Raw genomic sequence first — 19,608 nt, 5'->3', positions numbered from 1 at the left:
TGGCTATCATCAAAAAATCTACAAATAACCAATGTTGACAAAGATGTGGAGAAAAGGAAACACTCTTACACTGTTGGTGGGAATATAACTTGGTACAGCCACTACAGAAAACACTATGGAGGTTTCTCAAAAAACTGAAAATAGAACTACCAGCAATTCTAATCCTGGGTATACATCTGAAGAAAATGAAAACACTAATTCGAAAAGATACATGCATCTGAATGTACAGAGCAGCATTATTTACAATAGCCAAGATGTAGAAGCAACCTAACTGTCCATCAACAGTTGAATGAATAGAGAAGATGTGGTATATATACACAATGGACTATTACTCAGCCATAAAAAAGAATGAGATTCTGCCATTGGCAACAACATGGATGGACCTAGAGGGTATTATGCTAAATGAAATAAGTCAGAGAAAGAAAAATATTCTATGTTATAACTCATATGTGGAATCTAAAAAAGAAAACAAACTAGTGAATATAACAAAACAGAAACAGACTCACAAGTGGTTACCAGTGGGAGAAGAACGGGAGAGACAGGATGGGGTAGTGGATTTGACTGAGAGGTACAAACTACTATGTATAAAATGGATAGGCCACAAGGATATATACGCATTATTTTGTGGTGACTTTAAGTGGAGTATAATCTATAAAAATGTTGAGTCTCTATGTTGTACACCTGAAACTAATATGATGTTTAAATTAACTATTCAATAAAAAAAATTTTAATAAAAGTTTTCATATGCTTTGCGATGATAAGTTAGAAACCCTAGACCAGCCAGTCCAATAGAAATATAATGCAAGTCAGAATTCTCTAGTAATCCCATTTAAAAATAAAAACAAGTGAAATTAATTTAATAGAATTAAGTAAAATTCTATTTAACCCAAAATATCCAATATTAGAATAATCGATATCATTTCAAAGTGTATTATTTTTAAAACTTATTCATAAATATTTTACTTTTTTTTTGTAGTTAGTCTTGAAAATCCATTATGTATTCTCCACTTACAGAGCACCTCAATTCAGACTAGCCACATGTGGCTAGTGGCTACCATAGTGGACAGAGCAGCCTTATACCATTCACACTTCTGAAAAAGTTTTTTGCTCTCTTCCTTCCTTTAAAAAACTTGCAGAAAAACCTTTAAATGTTCTCTGTGTCAAACAAAGCAAAAATGAGGGGTGGGGAATATAGTCACTTTATAGTGAAAAATAAAGGCATGTTAACGTAATAATACCTTCTTAATTCATTCATGACTTTAAAGGCTTTCTTCATATGCCAAGGATTCACTGTCACCGGGCAGTGTTTTTCGGTATTATCATCTTTTGAATCGAGAGGCTTCTGATGACCCTGCTTTGTGCATCTGTACATAGAAGAAAATAACAAAACACAGAAAAAGATCTTATTAAAGATAGTTTAGTTCAGACTTACCAGGCTACAAGAGATACAATGAATGCCCTCCTCCCCTACTCATTTAGAGGAAGTCTCACAGCATTTTTCAACCCAAGACTAAAACACAATTCAGAACACTTTCTGATGGTCACTGTGGTTTTAACAAAAAAGTAGATAATTACCTCCCTGGTTTCAAAGATCTCTCAAAGATGGGCACAGAAAATTCAGTAAACATGGTTTAGCAGATACCTTCAAAAGAAATGCTGAGAAATGATTTTCTCTGTTAGAAATTAACCTGCTTTTACATTCTGCAGTGGGCCTATTTACAAACCAAGACAGGAACTCGGTTGTATTTTACACACACTTCAGAAGTTTAGAATCTGATTTGAATTTTGTTTTCTACCTGCAAGTTTATTTACCCCATATACTTTGGACCTACTTTAACTGTTCACTGAGTACTAACTTTAAGGCAGACACTGTACTAAATTTTCTTTCATTGTTTGTTTAATCCTCACAACAGCTCTGTGAGCTAATTACTATTATTATCCCCATGTAACAGATAAAGAGATTGAGGCAGAAAACAATCTGGGTAAATGGTAGAGCTGATAAGAGTGCAGCTAGTCTGACCTTCAAGGCCATTCTTTTCACTAATGTTCAACACCATTTCCTACATTAAGCAATGGATAGTTAATATCATATTTAAATGTGTAATTTTTAGGAGTACAAAGCTATGTTAGTATTGCTGTATAAATTATTCTTTCGAAATCTGGGAGCGAAAAAATTAACAAATGAAATCAGGGTGCCATGGTGGGGAGGGTTAACTGCATATGGACGGACAAAAGGAACTTTTTGAGGAGATGGTTGCACAACTCTAGAAACTTACCACGATCACAATTATAATGGGTGAATTTTATGGTATGTAAATTATACCTTAATAAAGTTATTAAAGTTTAATAAATTAGGATACCAAATTAAGTCTAAAAAATCATATTTGTATATACATCACACAAAGAACATAAGGCAAAAATCATATTTATTGCACCATTTCTTTTCACACCTCTTCCTTTCCTGACTCATTTCTGAAAGGATAATTCATTCTTTAAATATTATTTTATTAATTCAGCAAATAATTTTTGAGTGCCAACTATGTACCAAGCACTATTCTAGGCACAAGGAATACATCAATAAACAAAATAAAAATCCCTGTCCTCAGGGAGCTTGGAGTCGGGGGGCAGGCGGGGGTGGGGGGCATCGACAATACACACAACAGACCAGTAGAGTAAGTGGCACGTTAGAAATTAAGAACTACGGAAAAAAGAAAGAGAGCCGGGTAAAGCAAGTGAGGAGTATGGGGGTGATGGTGATGGAGTGATGGAACTTGCAGTATTAAACAGGGTGATCAGGGCAGGCCAAATTGAGAACTGAGATTAGAATGAGGACCAGGAGGTGGGAGAAGGCCCCGACAGAAGGAATAACTAGAGCAAAGGCCAGTATGCACCTCGTGTGTTCCAGGACATGAGAGCAGGGCTGGAGAGGGGAGTACAGATCATGTAGGACACTAGCTTTTACCCTGAGTGAGCTAATTACTATTCTTATCCCCATATAACAGATAAAGAGATTGAGGCAGAAAACAATTTGGGTACACTAGCTTTTACCCTGAGTGAAATGGCAAGGTACTGCAGAACAGTGACACAACCCAACTTATGTTTTCAAAGGATCATTTTGGCTGCTGGTTGAGAATAGTCTCTATGGGTCAAAGATGAAAAGAGGGAAGCTACTGAGAAGGGTAACGCAGGAGGAGGTGACAGTGGCTCAGAACAGCGTAGCAGCAGTGGAGGCAGGAGCAGTGATGAGAAGTGCCTGAGTTCTGGATATATTTTAAAGGAGTGCTAATAAGACCTGTTGACAGAAGGCACGTGCCATGTCAGTGAAGTCTGAATAACTCCAAGTTTTTTGGCCTGCGTAGCTAGAAGCATTGACTTTCCATTAATTGAATGGAGGAGGCTGCAGAGAGAACCAGTCTGGAAGTTGGAAGATCAAGGGCTCCGTTTTTACACATGTTGGTTTTAAGATATCAGACTTCCAAGTGAAGATGTTCTCAAATTGGCAGATGATTACAGGAGTCTAGAGTTTGAGAGAAAAAAAATCTAGCTGGAGACAGAAATGTGGTACATGAAGCCATGAAACTTGGGTACTTGACCATTAAGATAACCCAGCATTAACCACAGAAGTTATCCTTGCTTGTTCCCCCTCCCCCAGAATCAACACTTGTGGAGGGATGCCTGATCCTTTGAGGGCTCACCCACTGGAGTGGACATCAGAGCTGCGACCCCACCAACCGCGTTTCTACAGGGACCTTACAGACGGATTCGTGCTACTGCTGCCTCCAGTGGGTGAGTCCACAGCTGGAGGGGAAGGGAGTATAGGATGGTGCACTCTACTTGTGACTGCGTGCGCATGCACACACACGTAGAGGGGTGAGTTACACCCGGCCTAAGAAAAAGAGCTAGAAGCCAGGAAAGAAAGAACATCCGGATCTGGCAGAGGGAAGTGGGGACACACTCTTTAGTATAAGATGTATTCTCGTAATGCCATTTCCACCACCTTTTCATTAAGAAAACCGTAGGAAAAGGGGAAATTATGTAGGTATATGCAACCGACACAAACTTTCTGACCATGTAACACCAAATATCCACGTATGTAGCAAGTTAATGATATTTATATCTGCTTCAAATTTAATTACTTAAGTTTACAACAGAGGGAAAATATAATATCGAGGACTGGCAAAACTATCATAGAAGGCCTTTCAATGCTCAGAATGGAAACAAAAGCAACTCTGCCCTACAAAGAATATCACTAAAGAGTCAAGAGTGTTTATATTTGCTTAAGAAACTGGGAATTAAAACTTCCTGCATGAAAGAATTAACTTTAAGACAGATACCATACAACAACCAATGTTTATATTGCTGCTTTCTTTCTTAAAGCTAAATATTTTTAGCTCCCACTTCTCTAATACTCCAGAAACTCTGCAAAGAAAAGATTCCATTTGAAGGCTTAAAGGAACAAATAAGAAATAACACCACATTCTTTTTTTTTTTTTTTTGCGGTACGCAGGCCTCTCACTGTTGTGGCCTCTCCCGTTGCGGAGCACAGGCTCCGGACGCGCAGGCTCAGCGGCCATGGCTCACGGGCCCAGCCGCTCCGCAGCATGTGGGATCTTCCCAGACCGGGGCACGAACCCGCGTCCCCTGCATTGGCAGGCGGACTTTCAACCACTGCGCCACCAGGGAAGCCCAACACCGCATTCTTTTAAGGGCTGTCTGTACTGAGAGCCCCTTACAAATGCAGCACCCTGCCACAGGTCTACATTTTCAACACTAAAGTCCTTTCCACAATTTTCTATTTCCTATATGGTTTTGTGTCAGATGGTCTCTCGTTCAGAAGCAGGACTGAGTAACAGAAAATGATACATCATATCTAAAATTACAGATGTGGAAGATGAACATCCACTAGAAAGCAACCAAGTGGGAGGGAAAGGTTTACCTTTTAAGTTACACCATTAAGCACAGTTACACCTCCCTGCTTCCCTTGTGAAGCGAAGGGCTAGCCTTTTCCAGAAAAGCTCCTCACTATGAGAACCATATTCTTTAAACTATCTGGAGGAGATACTTTTTCAAGGTTCTTTCATTTTTAAGTCTTTCCCCCAACTCTACATCCCATAAACCAGTGTTAAAACTACCCAACAGCCTGTTGTTACAACACGTATTCTACAATAGTTGAGAGTTCAAGGGTTTGGATCCCAGAACACTGCTAACAGATAATCCGACAGGCTTCCTTCCACGACTGACTCTTCTACAAATTCCCAGCTGTAGGCAAGGTTGGCTTCTCAGACCGGGTAACTTTCTAACTCTGCCTAAGAACACACTACTGCCAATAACTGAATTCTCAAGGGAGGAGGCAAAGACTCTAATAAGGGCTGTCTCCTTCCAACAGTCAAGATTCCATAACCAACCAAAGGTTTAAACCTCCTGCAAAAATTCTGAGAACATCTTAGAAATAACATACAGTTTCTTTAGATGCATATTATTTGCTCTGGAATAGTGATTTCCGATGGACAGAACAACCACATGACCCAAGCAATTTTTCTAAACTACCCATAACCCTCACTCTTCATGTGAAGATTCAGGCAAGCCCTTTTTACAGGTCTAGGCATATCAGAATGACAGCATCTCCAGGAGTAGGGGGGAAAGACAGCTGTGTATGATTTTTTTAAAAAGAGGATGATGTAATATGCCCCACCACCCACTTACCTCCCACCACAGGACAATCATCTCAGATCGAGAACGAACACTTTAGGAAATAGGTTGTTTATGTTTTCAAGGTTTTCTGGTGGAAATAATGCTGTAAGTCATGTGAATGATGCAGCTGAAAAATTGAACAGGGGACCAGACATTTTCACATTCAGGACAAATACTCAGCCCCTGGGTGGCCACCATCTCTACTCTCCCCTTTGCCTGTTCACCTCAAAAGCTACAAGACTCCCCTGCTTGCAATGAGTCACCCACCATTACTTATAAATTTCTGTCAAGTTCACGTCAGCAGCTGACGTTTTCAAAGTCACCATCCATGCTATACTGCTATGAAGTTCTCCATTACTTTATATCTCTTCTATTTTCTCTGCTGTCTTCTGAGCTAAACTTGCATTTGGAAACTGATTATCATAAGAACATTGCTCCCATAACAAGTCCAGGATATAAAAAGTAGAGATTCAACCATAACTCATACTTTAATACTTGTTGTGCCACTCTACAGTTCCCTAACAAAATACACTCACATTCTTCACCTCACCCAAGTAACCATCGTATTACTTAGAGTTGTAAAAGTGGGAGGCTTTCTCCACTGGAAACATTTTGCTTCGTGGTAGAGTTGTGCTTTCAGTTTTTGCAATTAGCTACATGCAAAAAGACCTGCTCTGCAAATTTTTTTCAAGTGCTTGGAACTTACACTTTTATTAGGTACAGACCCAGCAGACTAACTGTAATCAATGAACATATGGTCATATTACCAAATATGACCTAATATGACATATTGGAACTGAATGTGAAGCATCTTGTGAGATAAAAAAACTCCTCTCCAGTCACAGAACACCATACCGACAACATCATAACAATGCCACTGAATACATTAGTATAGTACAAGTATTGCTAAAAGTTATGTTTCCAATTTCCCAGAGCTGGAAAGGAAAAGTCTAGAAAAGCTGGCCATGCTCAATTTTACTAAAACGGCTTAGCACTTAAAGCAGAGTGCTGAACCTTCCGGAGGATGGAGGGGGGCCTTCGCCCTGTCCTCCCCCAGGACCAGGACGTGGCCTTCGAGAGAAACACCGGCAGGTGGAGGTAGCTGGGACTCTGAGGTGCAGAGGTGACGAAGCTCTCTGATGCTAGAACAACAGAGCTGTAAAATGCTCTGCTTCAGGTCAACCCCGCTTCCTCTCACCTACGTGACAGACAGAGGACAACCTGGCACTTTTTGTCCCTGATAGTGACTACTACCAGGAAAGCGACCAGGGTAAAAGCATGTCTTATGCAAGATCAGTCTTATTTTAAAGGATATGTTATAAACAATTAACACAGCATTGTCAGAGTGGGATACCTGTGAGGTGCTAAAATAGGGAGGAGAAGATTGACATCCATTTCAAACGTTTCCATGTCTTCTATCACTCTCATTCCTGACCTTTCTTTTGCCACTTTTCCTATTACCATCACTTGGCTGGTAAGGGGGCAGCACCTTGACTTGACACACTCAGTTGACTGGGCTACATTTTCCCGCATTTAATGAAAAGGCACTGGAAGAGGAGCAAAATCAGCTGGAAGACATGAGCTGCAATCCTAGCCTGTAGATACTAACCAAGTGACCTTGGATTAGTCCCTTAGCCTCTCTGGGCTTCAGACTGTGTACTTATAAAATAAGGTTTTTGTTATTCCACAGATATGTCTAATAGGAAATGTAATATGAAAGTCAAAGATAGTGACACCTCACCTACTTGCCTCAGGAGCTATATAAGCACTAAACACTATGTGAATGTAAACACAGTTAAGAAGAAAAATGTTGGGGTTAGGAGCTAAACTGAACATAGAGATACATTTTTATGGATTTTCTTGGCCTTCTTCATTTTTAATTGCAACACTAAATTAAAAGTTATTGGCAATACTCCAGACCACCACCACTGTTAATAAATCAAGTAGGTAAGCACTGCCTAGCCCACTGCTGCCCTATACTAAGCAGGGTGAGGGCTTAGGATGCTGAACACAGAAACCTTCTCCAGTTACCAGCCAAGTGAGGAGGCACTTCAGAAACCACCAGGGAATGGCACGAAGTCCACACACAAGTGCAAGATTATGCGCTACCAATTATAAATAGTATAGGAATTGCAAAGAGGAGCTAGAATGAGTTGATGTATGCAGGGAAGACTCTGTGAAGGGGATGGGGCTCCACTGGGCCTTGGAGGAATTCTAAGTTGTTTTAACCGAGGACAGGATAGGAAAAGGCTGGAGACTCCTGGCTTGTGATAAGGTATAATTTACCTTGGGAGGTTAAGGCACATAATGATTTTGAACATATAAGGCCAAAATGATGGAGGACTGAGACTTCCTGGCTGAGATATCTGGTTTTGTTAAGTGTGTGACTTGACTCGATGTTGTGGCGGGGGGGGGGATGTCAAAACAATAGGTGGACTGAAAGGTGATGAGAGAATACCTAAGAGTTCAACAGGAGAAATAATCCAGGTATCAAGGGATAAAAACTTGAGTATCATCAGAGTATCAGCAATCAGAATGGACACTTGAAATCAACACTGTACAGTTCCTGGGAGCTGATGAAATGTGGAGGATGATGAAAGAAAGAGAAATCAAAGACCATTCCAAGGCTTTGTGTATCCAGGACCAGAAGAATGATTATTCCACTAAGTGGAGATGTTATAAAGGGAAGTCAGTTTGAGAACAAACATTATGAAAACTCAGTTTTAGACATGTTGAATCTGATGTATAAGCTAAGGGTAGATGTTCCGTAAGAAGCTCAAAATTCAAAACTGAGGCACAGATCTAGAGCCCAGGTTTAAGATACAGATGGAGCCACAACTTAGTGATTAATAGTCGATTGAAAAGAAGAACTGGCCAAGGCCTGCATCTGGAAGAAACAGCTACTGCCAACGAACAGAAGCCATGTAAGCCAAAAAAGCGATCAACAAGAGAGATTAGAGTCCCAGTTTCTCCTCTACTTGATAAGCTTGGGAATGTAACTTAACCTCTGAAAATTAGTAATAATAAGAGACCTACACTTCATAAGGTAGGTTGTTGACAAGATTAAATGAGATAAAGTACTAAAATATAAATAAAGTAAATCACCTTTAACCACCTAAAAACTAGAGCAGGAAACCAAGAAAAAGTAGTGTCATGGCAAGCAAGGGCCTGTTTTTCAAGGCAGGATCAGTGAAAAGAACTGGTCAAAAAATACTTTAGCAAATGCCCATAGCCTGAAATGCGAGACAGAAAAGCACACAACACAAAGTACACAGACCCACCCACTACAGTAACATGTATTTGTTTACTGTCAGTTTCAACCATGAGGAGAAGGACTTTGTTTTGTTTTCTGAGATATTCCCAAAGCCTGGTCACCGAAGGCACCCAATAAATATGAATAAAAAACCTGAACTCCCTCATTATAAACAGTAAATACATCTGGAATTTGGTAGAATTCTATAGAACAGCATCTGAAAGGCAATTTCCATTCTCTGTATCACCTCGAAAGGACTTTCCACCTGATCTTAAGAAAGAATTTCACTTGCTTTCGTAAACACTCTTTGTGCAGTTCCGTAACAACCACAGCTGAGTAGATGTACAATCACCTTCACAAAAGCACACTTACTAATATTTACTGATGCCTACTATGTGCATAAGAAAATGTAAATTAGAAACAAGAGGTTTAGGACTATTTGGTGGGAGGGGGAGGAGTGATTTCCCAGAATCAGAGACTACTACATAAATGCTACCTATTTTCAGAATCCACTTCTCAAGTTCCCAAATGCACCTCAAAATTTTCCTTATATATGACACTTCAACACATGTTGATGCACACGTCTTCTTTGAACATCACCATGTGGGCCATTATCGTTCCTGAATATTTTAAACGTCTTTGTCTGTCATTAAGGAGATTGGCTTATGATCTGAGAGATGCCCAATTTACACTTAGGACTAGTTAAACAAAAACAAGAATACATTCCAAAGGGTTGTAAAAGGCAAACAAATGAATACTGGGGTAACCCATGCCAAGGTTCCAAATTCATAGTAATTAAATCTTAGAATTAGAATGAACATTAAAGGTCATCTGGTCCAGTGGATCGCAAACATCAGGTTTCAATGAACTTTTTATTGATCTGTGACAAAATGAGGACAATGTAGTAAGTTTTCATAAAATTAAATGTATTCACTTTGAGAACTATCCTTTGGCCTGAGATTATGTACTTCTCTGTATTTGGGGAGGGGCACTAAAATGTCCTTTCTTTTACAAAAAGATGATGATAGTTGATAATTTTATCTTTTTTTTTTTAACTTGGCAAAACAAAAAACTTAGCAATTCTATGTTGGACTTCAGTTTTTTTTTAATTATACAGTCAGTGAAATCCAAAACTATGAGAATCTCTGCTCTAATCCAACTAATTTTCTGCTGCCTAAATCCCTCAGAAACACAATCAACAAGATGTTTGTCTGCCTATGCTGAACATCTCTAACGCTCAAGAGCTTCCAGTGATGTGGAATGCACTGAATAAAAGACATGGCTGTATATCTGAGGCATGTTTGGAAAGCAAAAAAGCAAGGCCTACAGGGAGAAAGCCAACTTGTGAAAGAGGGCCAGTAGGAAAATGAAGGCCAAGAAAACTTTTCAGTGAGGTCAAAGGGATGCACTCTGTCCCATACTCACAGTCTTCCTTCAACTTAGTAATTATGAAAATCCTTTACAAAAATAACTGTAAAAGCTAGAATGTATAAAACATTCCTGAGGTCAGGTCTGATCAGTTTACAATTCCTTTCACACATCTCAGTTTATTGCCTGAGACAACTCCTTTGCTAACCTACATATAATTTTAGTTGAACACTTTTCAGGTTCAATCAGGCAAATAAATGTTCCATGGTCTTAATATCACCCAGATCCGAAAATGCAGGAGAATCTAAAAGCCACATACACTCAAGGATGCAAAAAATAATAGAGATATAAAGCCCATGGCAATCAACATGAGAATGAAAAAGGATAAGAATGTGAAGGCAAGGAGTAAAAAGAGCAGAAGAAATTTTAAAAACCTAATCTCAACATGCCCATCTGAAGGAACTAGGGAGCCTGGACTAGTAGTCACCTGCATCCCTCCAAGACAATGTCTAACAGGCTGAAAGGGAGCAAGGTGGGATTTGAAAATGATGCAAAACTGGCTGTTAAAAGAGAAGGGCAAGCAAAAGTATCACACTCAGTGCCAGGGAGAGACTAGCATGCAAACATTTGCAGAAGGAATGAATAAACAGACATTTATGCAAAGAGGATCTGAGTCCCTGCTTCCAACCACATCATCCAAGGCACTTTAAGTCCACCTCAAACAACGTTCTTTGCCTTTAAGCTCAAGCTAAAAATCTAACCTTATGAAAAGCTGAGCCCGCCCAATAACTTGCACTGGCCTCTGACCTAGCTAAGCTTTAGCACAGTGAGGCCTGACAGAGCTCCTTCCCTAAGAACTGCCATTTCTCAAATCCAGCACCCATGATTCAGTGTGGAAGGAAAAAAAATTATTGGGAGTAGAAGCAAATAGGTCAAGGGGTGGGAAGAAAAACTATTCTGATGCACAGAAAGGTAAAAAAACACTATAGTTCTGGAATTAGGGCTCCTCCTAGATAGACCAAATGAAAATAAAACCTGTTTGTATTTACCATTAAATGAACAGAAACAAAAGTCTCACCAACTTCAGCCACCCATGGCTGAACAGAGTTTTTTGGGTTTTGGTTTTCTTTGACTATTCTTTCATCCCTGTTGGCATTCAGGCTTTCCATTACATCTCAGCCTCTCATTGTTCCAGCACTACTGATGAAGTCTCAATAGCAAAGAACTGCGCTGAACACCAAAATTCTGATTAGTTGATGTCTTAGATTCAGTTTATCAATATTTGCATGCACACATTTATTTCATTTTAACTATCTCTATTTAAATGATTTTTAATATCTCTCCTCCCTCCCTCCAGAGCCTGCTTTTCCACACCCTTTTCTCACCTGCATTCTAAGGTCCCCCTTTTCTTTCCTTTAGCTCCCTTTGCTCCAGAAGCAAAACAGGGACTGCAGAGAACTGACATAAAGGGGGCAGGTTTACGACAAATATCATCCTATGTGGGACACCCTCTATACTATGTGTTGTCTATACACAAGTAGCATTTCCTGCCTTGCGTGCCTCTGAGCCTGGGCAGAACTCATGTGCTGATGCTGTGCTCACACATGATGCTAACAATCCACCATCATGTTTCCTAGAGCTTCAGGAGCCTTCCCAAACCTGCTGAAGAACATGACCAGGTGACAAAGTCTTCAAAGCGACAGCCATCACCAAGCAACTGAGCTCTTATTCCTACCAGCCCAGGAGGGTCAATTCAAGAGTCGTAGGTACTCCCTTAGATTTCCATGACCTGTTCCACTCAAGCTAAAATTTCTGTAAGGCACTTTTAAAAAGTGCCAGAATCCTATGAGCGCTCCTAAAAAGACTCAACATCAAAAAAATTTTCAGCCCAAGCCAAATATTTATATTTTGGCTGGTATTCTGCCAAATAGCCACAAGAGGCTGGTGTGATACAACTGCCCTGGAGTGAAGCTGGCCAAATCTAAGTGAAAAACAATAATGCTCCAAGAATGAGCTGTCATGAAAAGGTACACGGTTCTTAGAATGAGATTTTTTGGCGGTTTGAAAAGTCAGATTCAAAGGGCTCTTGTTACTTCATAAAGGTTAAACTAAGGAAAGCAAATCAAAATTGAAATGTTCAAAATTCCTGGGGATTTATAGTCCACTTTTAACAAAATGCTTAAAAAAAATCTTGTATTGAATAATGCAATATCTTCAATGTCTCCCACATAACTGTTCAGCTTATTTCTGGAAGCAATTTTGTCGCAGGTGGTCTTGACTGTACTTGGGTACCAAGGAAAGAGACACCTGTGCCTGACAGGTCGTACACTAATTCGCCCAGGGTGCCAAAGAAACAGAAGATGCTGTGATTTCTGGATATGATTTTCTGCAGTGCCAGGTAAAAGAGGTCACATGCCCTGTACAGCCGCGGCTCGGCTCGTTCCGAGTGATGTGCAAGCTCCTCGGACAGAATTTTGCTAGGAATTCGGAGAAGCAGGCAAGCTGAGAGGAATTCCTCTCGGCACCGGCGTCTGTACTTTGCAGCTTCCTTTTCCGACGGCCTCGCGCGCATCCTGTCTCCATCCCGCGGACGCCCGGCCCTCCCGAGACTCCCGCTCACCGGCGGAGGAACCTCCCCGCACACCGCGCGGTGACGCCCCGCCCGCCAGCCAGGCTGGGTTCCGCCCGCCGCCCGGCCCGCCGCCGGCCCTGCCCGGCCGCAGCGGCCCCGCCCGCCGCCCGTCAGCTCACTCACGCGGGAGGCCGCGGCGGCATCTCCATGGCGGCTCCTCTCAGGCTTCAGCTCGCGGGCGCCCGCCGCCGCCAGCACCATTCCAGCTGCGGACGCCTGCCCAGCCCGCCCGCCGCGCCGCGCCGCGTCCCATCCGCCCGGGCACCCGCCCGCCGCCCCTCACCCGCGCCGCACCCACACCCGCCCCCGAGGTGGCCCAACTCCGCCAGCCCCGCTCGGCTGGCTCGCTCTGCCTGCCGGCGCTGCTGGGGGCGGGGCTGCAGGCGGGCACTTCCGGGTGTGACGGGCCCTCGAGGCCCCGCCCCGCCCCGCCCCTTCCTGCAACCGCGAAGTACTGGGTGGGTCCGCCGGCCCAAACGCTGGGGCTGGAGACGTAAGGGTGCGGTCTCGCCGGAAAGCGCGGCGTACCTCCGCTCCGCGTTCCCTGACTGTCTCGCTCCACAGGCGCGTTCGCTCTGTCCTTTCCCAGCCAGCGGCCAGGGAGGCGGGAGGGGTGGGCGTAGCCGATCCTTCCTCTACGGATGGTGAAACTGAGGCAAGAAGAAATGACTCGCCTGTCCAGGGTCCCAAGCAGGAACTGCAGCCTCCCTGCTCAGGCAGTGATCCGCTCGTTGCACCTGCTGGGTGAGGTCTCGGCGCTGGGATGGGATGCAGAGCAAAACCAGGTCTCCGTGCCCGCGCACCTGTCCATCTGGACGTGACAAGAGGAACAGAAGAACGACGATGGCTGCCGTGAAAATACCAAATAATCAAGGCGAGGAGACAGGATGCTAAATGGTAGTCAAGGAAGGCCTCTCAAAACGTGTCATTTAAAAGAGATGGAAGAAAGCGAATCTTGAGTAAATCAGAGTTCTCAGGGCAGAGGGAAGAGCAGTGCAGAGACTCCTGGCCATCGAAGAGCGGGAAGAGTACAGTGTGGCTGATGGTTCCCCAAGTATGCCGCTGGGCAGCGGTAGCATCTGGGAACTTGTTAGAAATGCAAATTCTCGAGGCCCACTTCAGATCTCAATCAGAAGTTCTGGAGGTGAGGCCCAGCAGCCTGTGCTGTGACAAGCCCTCCAGAGGATGCTGGTGCCCGCTAAGGTTTAAGAACCTCTGCGGTAACTGAAGCAGAGTCAGGACAGGAGACAGTTGGAGGAGTTGGTCTCGGGGAATAGTGACAGATCACACAGGCGTGGTAGGCCATCAAAAAGGTTTTGGCTTTTACTGAGAAGAGGAACAATGAAAAGTTGTGAGCAACGTGATCTGATCATTAAAAGGATGACTTTGCTGGGATTTGTTTTAAAATCCTCCTCAAAAAAAGGGAGGATAGGGAATAGAAGAAAGAAGATGGGCAAAATGTTAATTTTTGATGCTGAGCGATGAGTGCATGGGGGTAGTCATTTATGTGTATTTATGTGTATGTTTTAAAAGGTTCATAATAAAAACTGATTTTTATGTTGCTATATGAGCCATAGATATAGGGAAGCAAGAAAGCAAACAAGGAGTTACCTGGCTGGGATGATCAGAGTGATGGAGAGAAGATATAGCAGATGAGAGTTGCTGATAGATTAGATATAAGAGAAAGACTAGAGTGAAAGATCATCCCAAGGGTTTTTGTCTGGGCTCTTGGGAGAGTGGAGTTGACATTTACTGAGATTGAGGAAATAGAGAAGAAACAGATTTGGTGGGGCAAGGAGCGTATTTGCCAGTTCTGATTTAGACATAGTTACGTCTGAGGTGTCTGTTAAACATCCATGTGAAGATAAGTGTAGACAATTAGGTATCGGGGTGGACATAAATGTGTGGGTTGGCAGCATACAGGTGGCATTTAAGGACTGGTTGAGATCAACTAGATAATGTAACTAGAGTAAACAAGAGACCAAGAAGTGAGCCCTGGGGCACTCCAACACTAAAACAATAATATAAGGAGGGTTCAGCAAAGGAGACAGAAAAGGGAGCAGTAGTGAAGTAGGAGAAATATCTTGGTAGCCTACTGATGTGTTCCAGGAAAAGGCTGGATCTAGTAAGCCTTAGCATGAACTCACCCTTCCATAACCTCCTGGCATTATTGACCCCCCATGAGGAGGGCATACCTGATTGAGTTATTTCTCAAGTGTTAGTGGTGATTTTGTTCAGATCCATAATAAAACTTCCTACTTTATAAGGTCATTGTAAGAATTAAATAAAATAATCTATTTAAAACATATAACGGACTTCCCTGGTGGTGCAGTGGTTAAGAATCTGCCTGCCGATGCAGGGGACATGGGTTCGATCCCTGGTCTAGGAAGATCCCACATGCCACGGAGCAGCTAAACCCGTGCGCCACAACTACTGAGCCTGCGCTCCAGAGCCTGTGAGCCACAACTACTGAGCCCACATGCCACAACTACTGAAGCCCACGTGCCCTAGAGCTCATGCTCCACAACAAGAGAAGCCACCACAATGAGAAGCCCGTGTACCACAACGAAGAGTAGTCCCCCCCGCCCCTCGCTCACCTCAACTAGAAAAAACCCACGGGCAGCAACAAAGACCCAATGCAGCCAAAAATAAATAAAATTCAAAAAATAAAAAGTAAAAAAAGTAAAGCATATAGCACTAAGTGTATAAGAGAAACAATAAATGTTTATTGCTTTCGTTATTTCTGCATATTTCCATGACCATCAGTTTTACTTGACTCAGCTAGGAATTGAGATTAAGTTCTAAACCCAAGAGATACACACTAACTTAGGTTTGATCAATCCTTTGGCCTGACCTTCTGCATGCAAGCAGAGTGAGCAGGACTGTTCAATCAGCCATTTCAGCAGATCTTTCAGGACAAAACAAAACAAAAACATAAAATTCTAATGCTTTTGTGTCTTCCCACCCCAAATAGTGTTATAGGTGCAAGTGAATACTGAAAAGTGAGGCTTATATCAATATGACAAATAGGCACACAACTCCAAACCATAGCCCCTTTCACATCCTCTCCTGGATTGGTTTTGTCTGGTACAATTCTCTGCTTCTTAAGGGATCCAGTTCAGCTAGCATGCTAAATATCTACTCAAACTTTTTCTTTTTCACACACATCCCTAAATTTGTAGGCCTGGGAAAGGGTACTTTTTTACCCTCAACCTTGCTAGGAGTTAAATGTCAACCCCACAAGCTCTGGTATCCTAGTGTGGTGACCACCAGGTAGATTTGAAGACATTCGTGTTCCTAATTCAGTTCTCTGCCCTGACCCCACTCCATGCAGAGAAGAGGAAGAACTAGGTCCACAGGTCAACATCTCATCTGTGAATCTTGAAGCAATTTGAAAATGTTAATTTACACTGAGCCTTTGTTGTTTTCTGAAAAGACGGTGATGGGACCTTTAGCTTTCAGACATAGGCAGACCTGCTTAAGAGCAGTAGCAATTTATGAGGCCAGAGTTTCCATTTTCATCTTTGTGTGGGCCAAGTAACTTCACAAAACTGGTCCTTGGCCAGATATAGCCTCAACAGTTAACCCTGTCTCACCAAACACAAGAAAAATAAACAAAAAACCTTGATAGGATGAACACAAATCCATCTGTGGGGAAAAAAAAAACGTTTAATATGTCTTCCTTTGTATGTCAGTTTCACCATATTCTGAATTAAAAGATTAGGAGTAGCTACCCACGGCCACCAAGGACTTCCTGTCTCCATTTCCATTGGCCTAAGAACTAACTAGCCATGCTGATGTGTTTGACCTCTCCCTGTTCAGGTTATTAGCTCCGACCACCTACCAATTCTTCTTTAGATGAGCTCTTCAATTCCCCAAAGAGGGATGAAATATTACAGAAGTCCATTCATTTGTTATACTGTTGAAGTAGAACAATTCCTTGGCTGTATTAGTGACCATAACCTAAGGCTAAGTTAAGTAGCTGGACTATATCACTGGTAAAGAAGATGCAACCATGCAGAGGAACAAGTCTGTGACAGTAGCTGGTAGCAAAAATTACTTAATTGAGTCAAAATCAGATGGTGCAGTAGAACTAATGACATGACATGGCAAGCACAAACATAACACATGGCAAGAATCTGGGAACTGAGAATTGCTCCTGTAAAGAGAAGACAATTTCACCAAAGAATATATAAAATGGTAAAGAGTCTGTTTTGTGATTCCATCCAGTGTAAAGGTAGCAAGGATGAAAAGCATCACTCATTCAAAAATGGGATATTAGGGAATTCCCTGGGTGTCCAGTGATTAGGACCAGCTTCAATCCCTGGTCAGGGAACTAAGATCCCTCAAGCTGCGTGGCAAAAAAGAAAAAAAAATCACATTAAAGAAGGTGGAGACCGTCTAAAAAGCCTTAGTTTCTATCCTAAAGAGTTAGTCTAAAATGCATTACTTGAGTTGCTTTTCTAACTTTAAATCAAGGTTTTTGCTTTTATTCTTTTGATTTGGAAGCAGCTTAGTGTATGTAATATATTATGAAGCATTTCAAATTATTCTTGTGAGACTGCTATTTAGCAAACGGACTTGTCAATACACGAAGGTATTTATTACAGGCTTTGTGGTGTTAAATGGGGGTGATGTGAGTCTTCTGCTTCAGACCAGTAGAAAATCTTTAATTGAAGGAATCTTTCATTTCTATGAGTCCAGTTTACTCTACAAAAGTTGCTTCCTTGTTTCTGTAACCTTTAAGATACAAACCTTACATCCAGCACAACACAGCTGCCCATTATCCTGTATCAGAGGTTCCTGGAAAGATGAAAGCAAATTGTTTAGTGCAAAGTTCAATTGGAAATCTGTTGGAAGTATCCCCATATAGACTTCAGTATATCAGGTAAGCAATTTCTCTGTGCTTTTTTAACAAAAGGAAATTTACTTAATCTATTTTTACTTGTATATAGTTATATGGTATCTATTTATGTAGTCTGGTGATGTAATACCCCATTATAGAATTATCTAGGACTAAACATCTATCTACACAGTCAACAATGCCAGGAGAAGAAAAAGCAAGTAAAAGATCTTGATAACTTATGCAAATCATTATGAGCTTGGTGTCATTCATCTCAGGTTACGCACACACATACACACTTCTACCCACAGTTTCTGTTTGTTCATCACCGATGACTGTTAATAGCATGGACCCTAAGCTAAATTGTGAAATAAGGGTTTTTTTGCCATTCTCCTTTCCCCCAGTGTTCACTTTTTTCCTTATGGTGTTGATATATCTATCACCTCTGACCCTCACCATCCGCAGGACTCCACTGTCCTCTCTTCATCCCTAATCAAACTTAGAAATTATCTAATATCAGTTAGAATGATTAGTGGATTACACTATAATACAATGGGTAATACTGGTATTATTTCATGCTATTATTTTAGCCAAATAATATCTTCATACCCTATCCCCTATTCTCCTTCCTCCTGAAGTGCATTCCAATGCCTTCTGTATTATTTCAATCACAACATTTTTGACAACTAAGTGTGATGTTGAAATGTGTCTTTTTCATTAATAGAGGTATTTCTGTATAACACTGTCAAAGGAATGCTTTAATAAAGGACCAGGCTGAGAAAGATGAAAAATATTCTTCTTAAAGTCTAGACCTTTTGAGACCAAACCTCTAGGATTTTGTATTATTTGTTCAAATTGATCACATGGTAATGTGAAAAGATAAGTCTTGAGTTTCCACATAAATCCTAAAATTTGAGCTCAGCCCAAGTCTTGGAATTATTTTTGCAAATAAAGATACTTTGCCAAGAAATCCTTTCTCATTCCCAATCTGGTACTAAAAATCAGCTTCTGGATGCAGAGGAGCACGTTTAATGCAGGATATAAGTGGTTAGTCAATTCTTGAGGCATCCATATCTCTTCATTTTTCTTGTTAAGATCTTGGTAATAATCCAACCCAAGAAAAGGATTGAATCCAGACTGCATATGTATGAGAACTATTCTACATTGAACTAAAAATGAACCTAAGCTGCCATTTTGAAGTCCTTGTTAAAAGCCAACTAAAAGTAAATCATGAGAAAAATATTCCTAGTCATATTTTCTGAAGCAACCTGATTCAAGCCAATCTTAATTGTATTGTATTATACTTAGGTATTATATCAACCTTTTTTATGCCAGATAGGGGAAATACTGGCAGCCCTATTTCAAGTTGCAGCTACCTCTGCACCCCCAGCACTCCCTAAACTCCTTTCCTGACTTATGTTTCCCCAAAGCTCTTATCACAACTTGACAAACTATGGGTTCTACTTATTTTTTCATTTATTGTCTATCTTCTCCCTTGGAATGTAAACTCTATGAAAGCATGGATTTTGTCTGATTAGTCACTGCCATACCCTCAGGGCCTAGAAAGTACTGCAAATAGTATGCCCACAGCAATACTGTTGGATGAACAAACTGGCATGATTTATTGTGTACACCAACCAAAAAGTTAACCTCCAGAAACATACGTTTTAACTCAAGTTCATGCAATGTGCATTTTAACAGATATAAACTACATCTATATGTTAGTTTTCATTTCTTTTTACTTTTGGAAGCATAAAACCAATGCTCCCCGGAAATAAGGAAGACACAGAGAAACTTTCTTTGATTTCAGTCAGTCAATCG

General features: G+C 41.4%; 1 protein-coding gene across 4 annotated transcripts in view; it reads right to left on the bottom strand.

Moving 5' to 3' along the window:
* The window catches only part of KLHL2 (kelch like family member 2), a 131,945-nt gene extending 118,742 nt beyond the window's left edge, over positions 1-13,203 (bottom strand). For all 4 annotated transcript variants that reach the window (XM_060114462.1, XM_060114473.1, XM_060114482.1 and 1 more), the window contains exons 1-2: positions 13,068-13,203; positions 1,239-1,364 (exon numbers count right to left, since the gene is read on the bottom strand). In XM_060114462.1, coding sequence (XP_059970445.1) covers positions 1,239-1,364; positions 13,068-13,093 — 152 coding nt within the window. In that variant the 5' untranslated portion in view covers positions 13,094-13,203. The remainder of the gene's footprint in view (positions 1-1,238; positions 1,365-13,067) is intronic.
* Positions 13,204-19,608: the final 6,405 nt, after the last annotated feature.

The sequence above is a fragment of the Mesoplodon densirostris genome, chromosome 1 (genome assembly GCF_025265405.1).
Source record: "Mesoplodon densirostris isolate mMesDen1 chromosome 1, mMesDen1 primary haplotype, whole genome shotgun sequence".
Lineage (NCBI taxonomy): Eukaryota > Metazoa > Chordata > Mammalia > Artiodactyla > Ziphiidae > Mesoplodon > Mesoplodon densirostris.
This window is presented reverse-complemented; position numbering and strand designations above follow the sequence as displayed.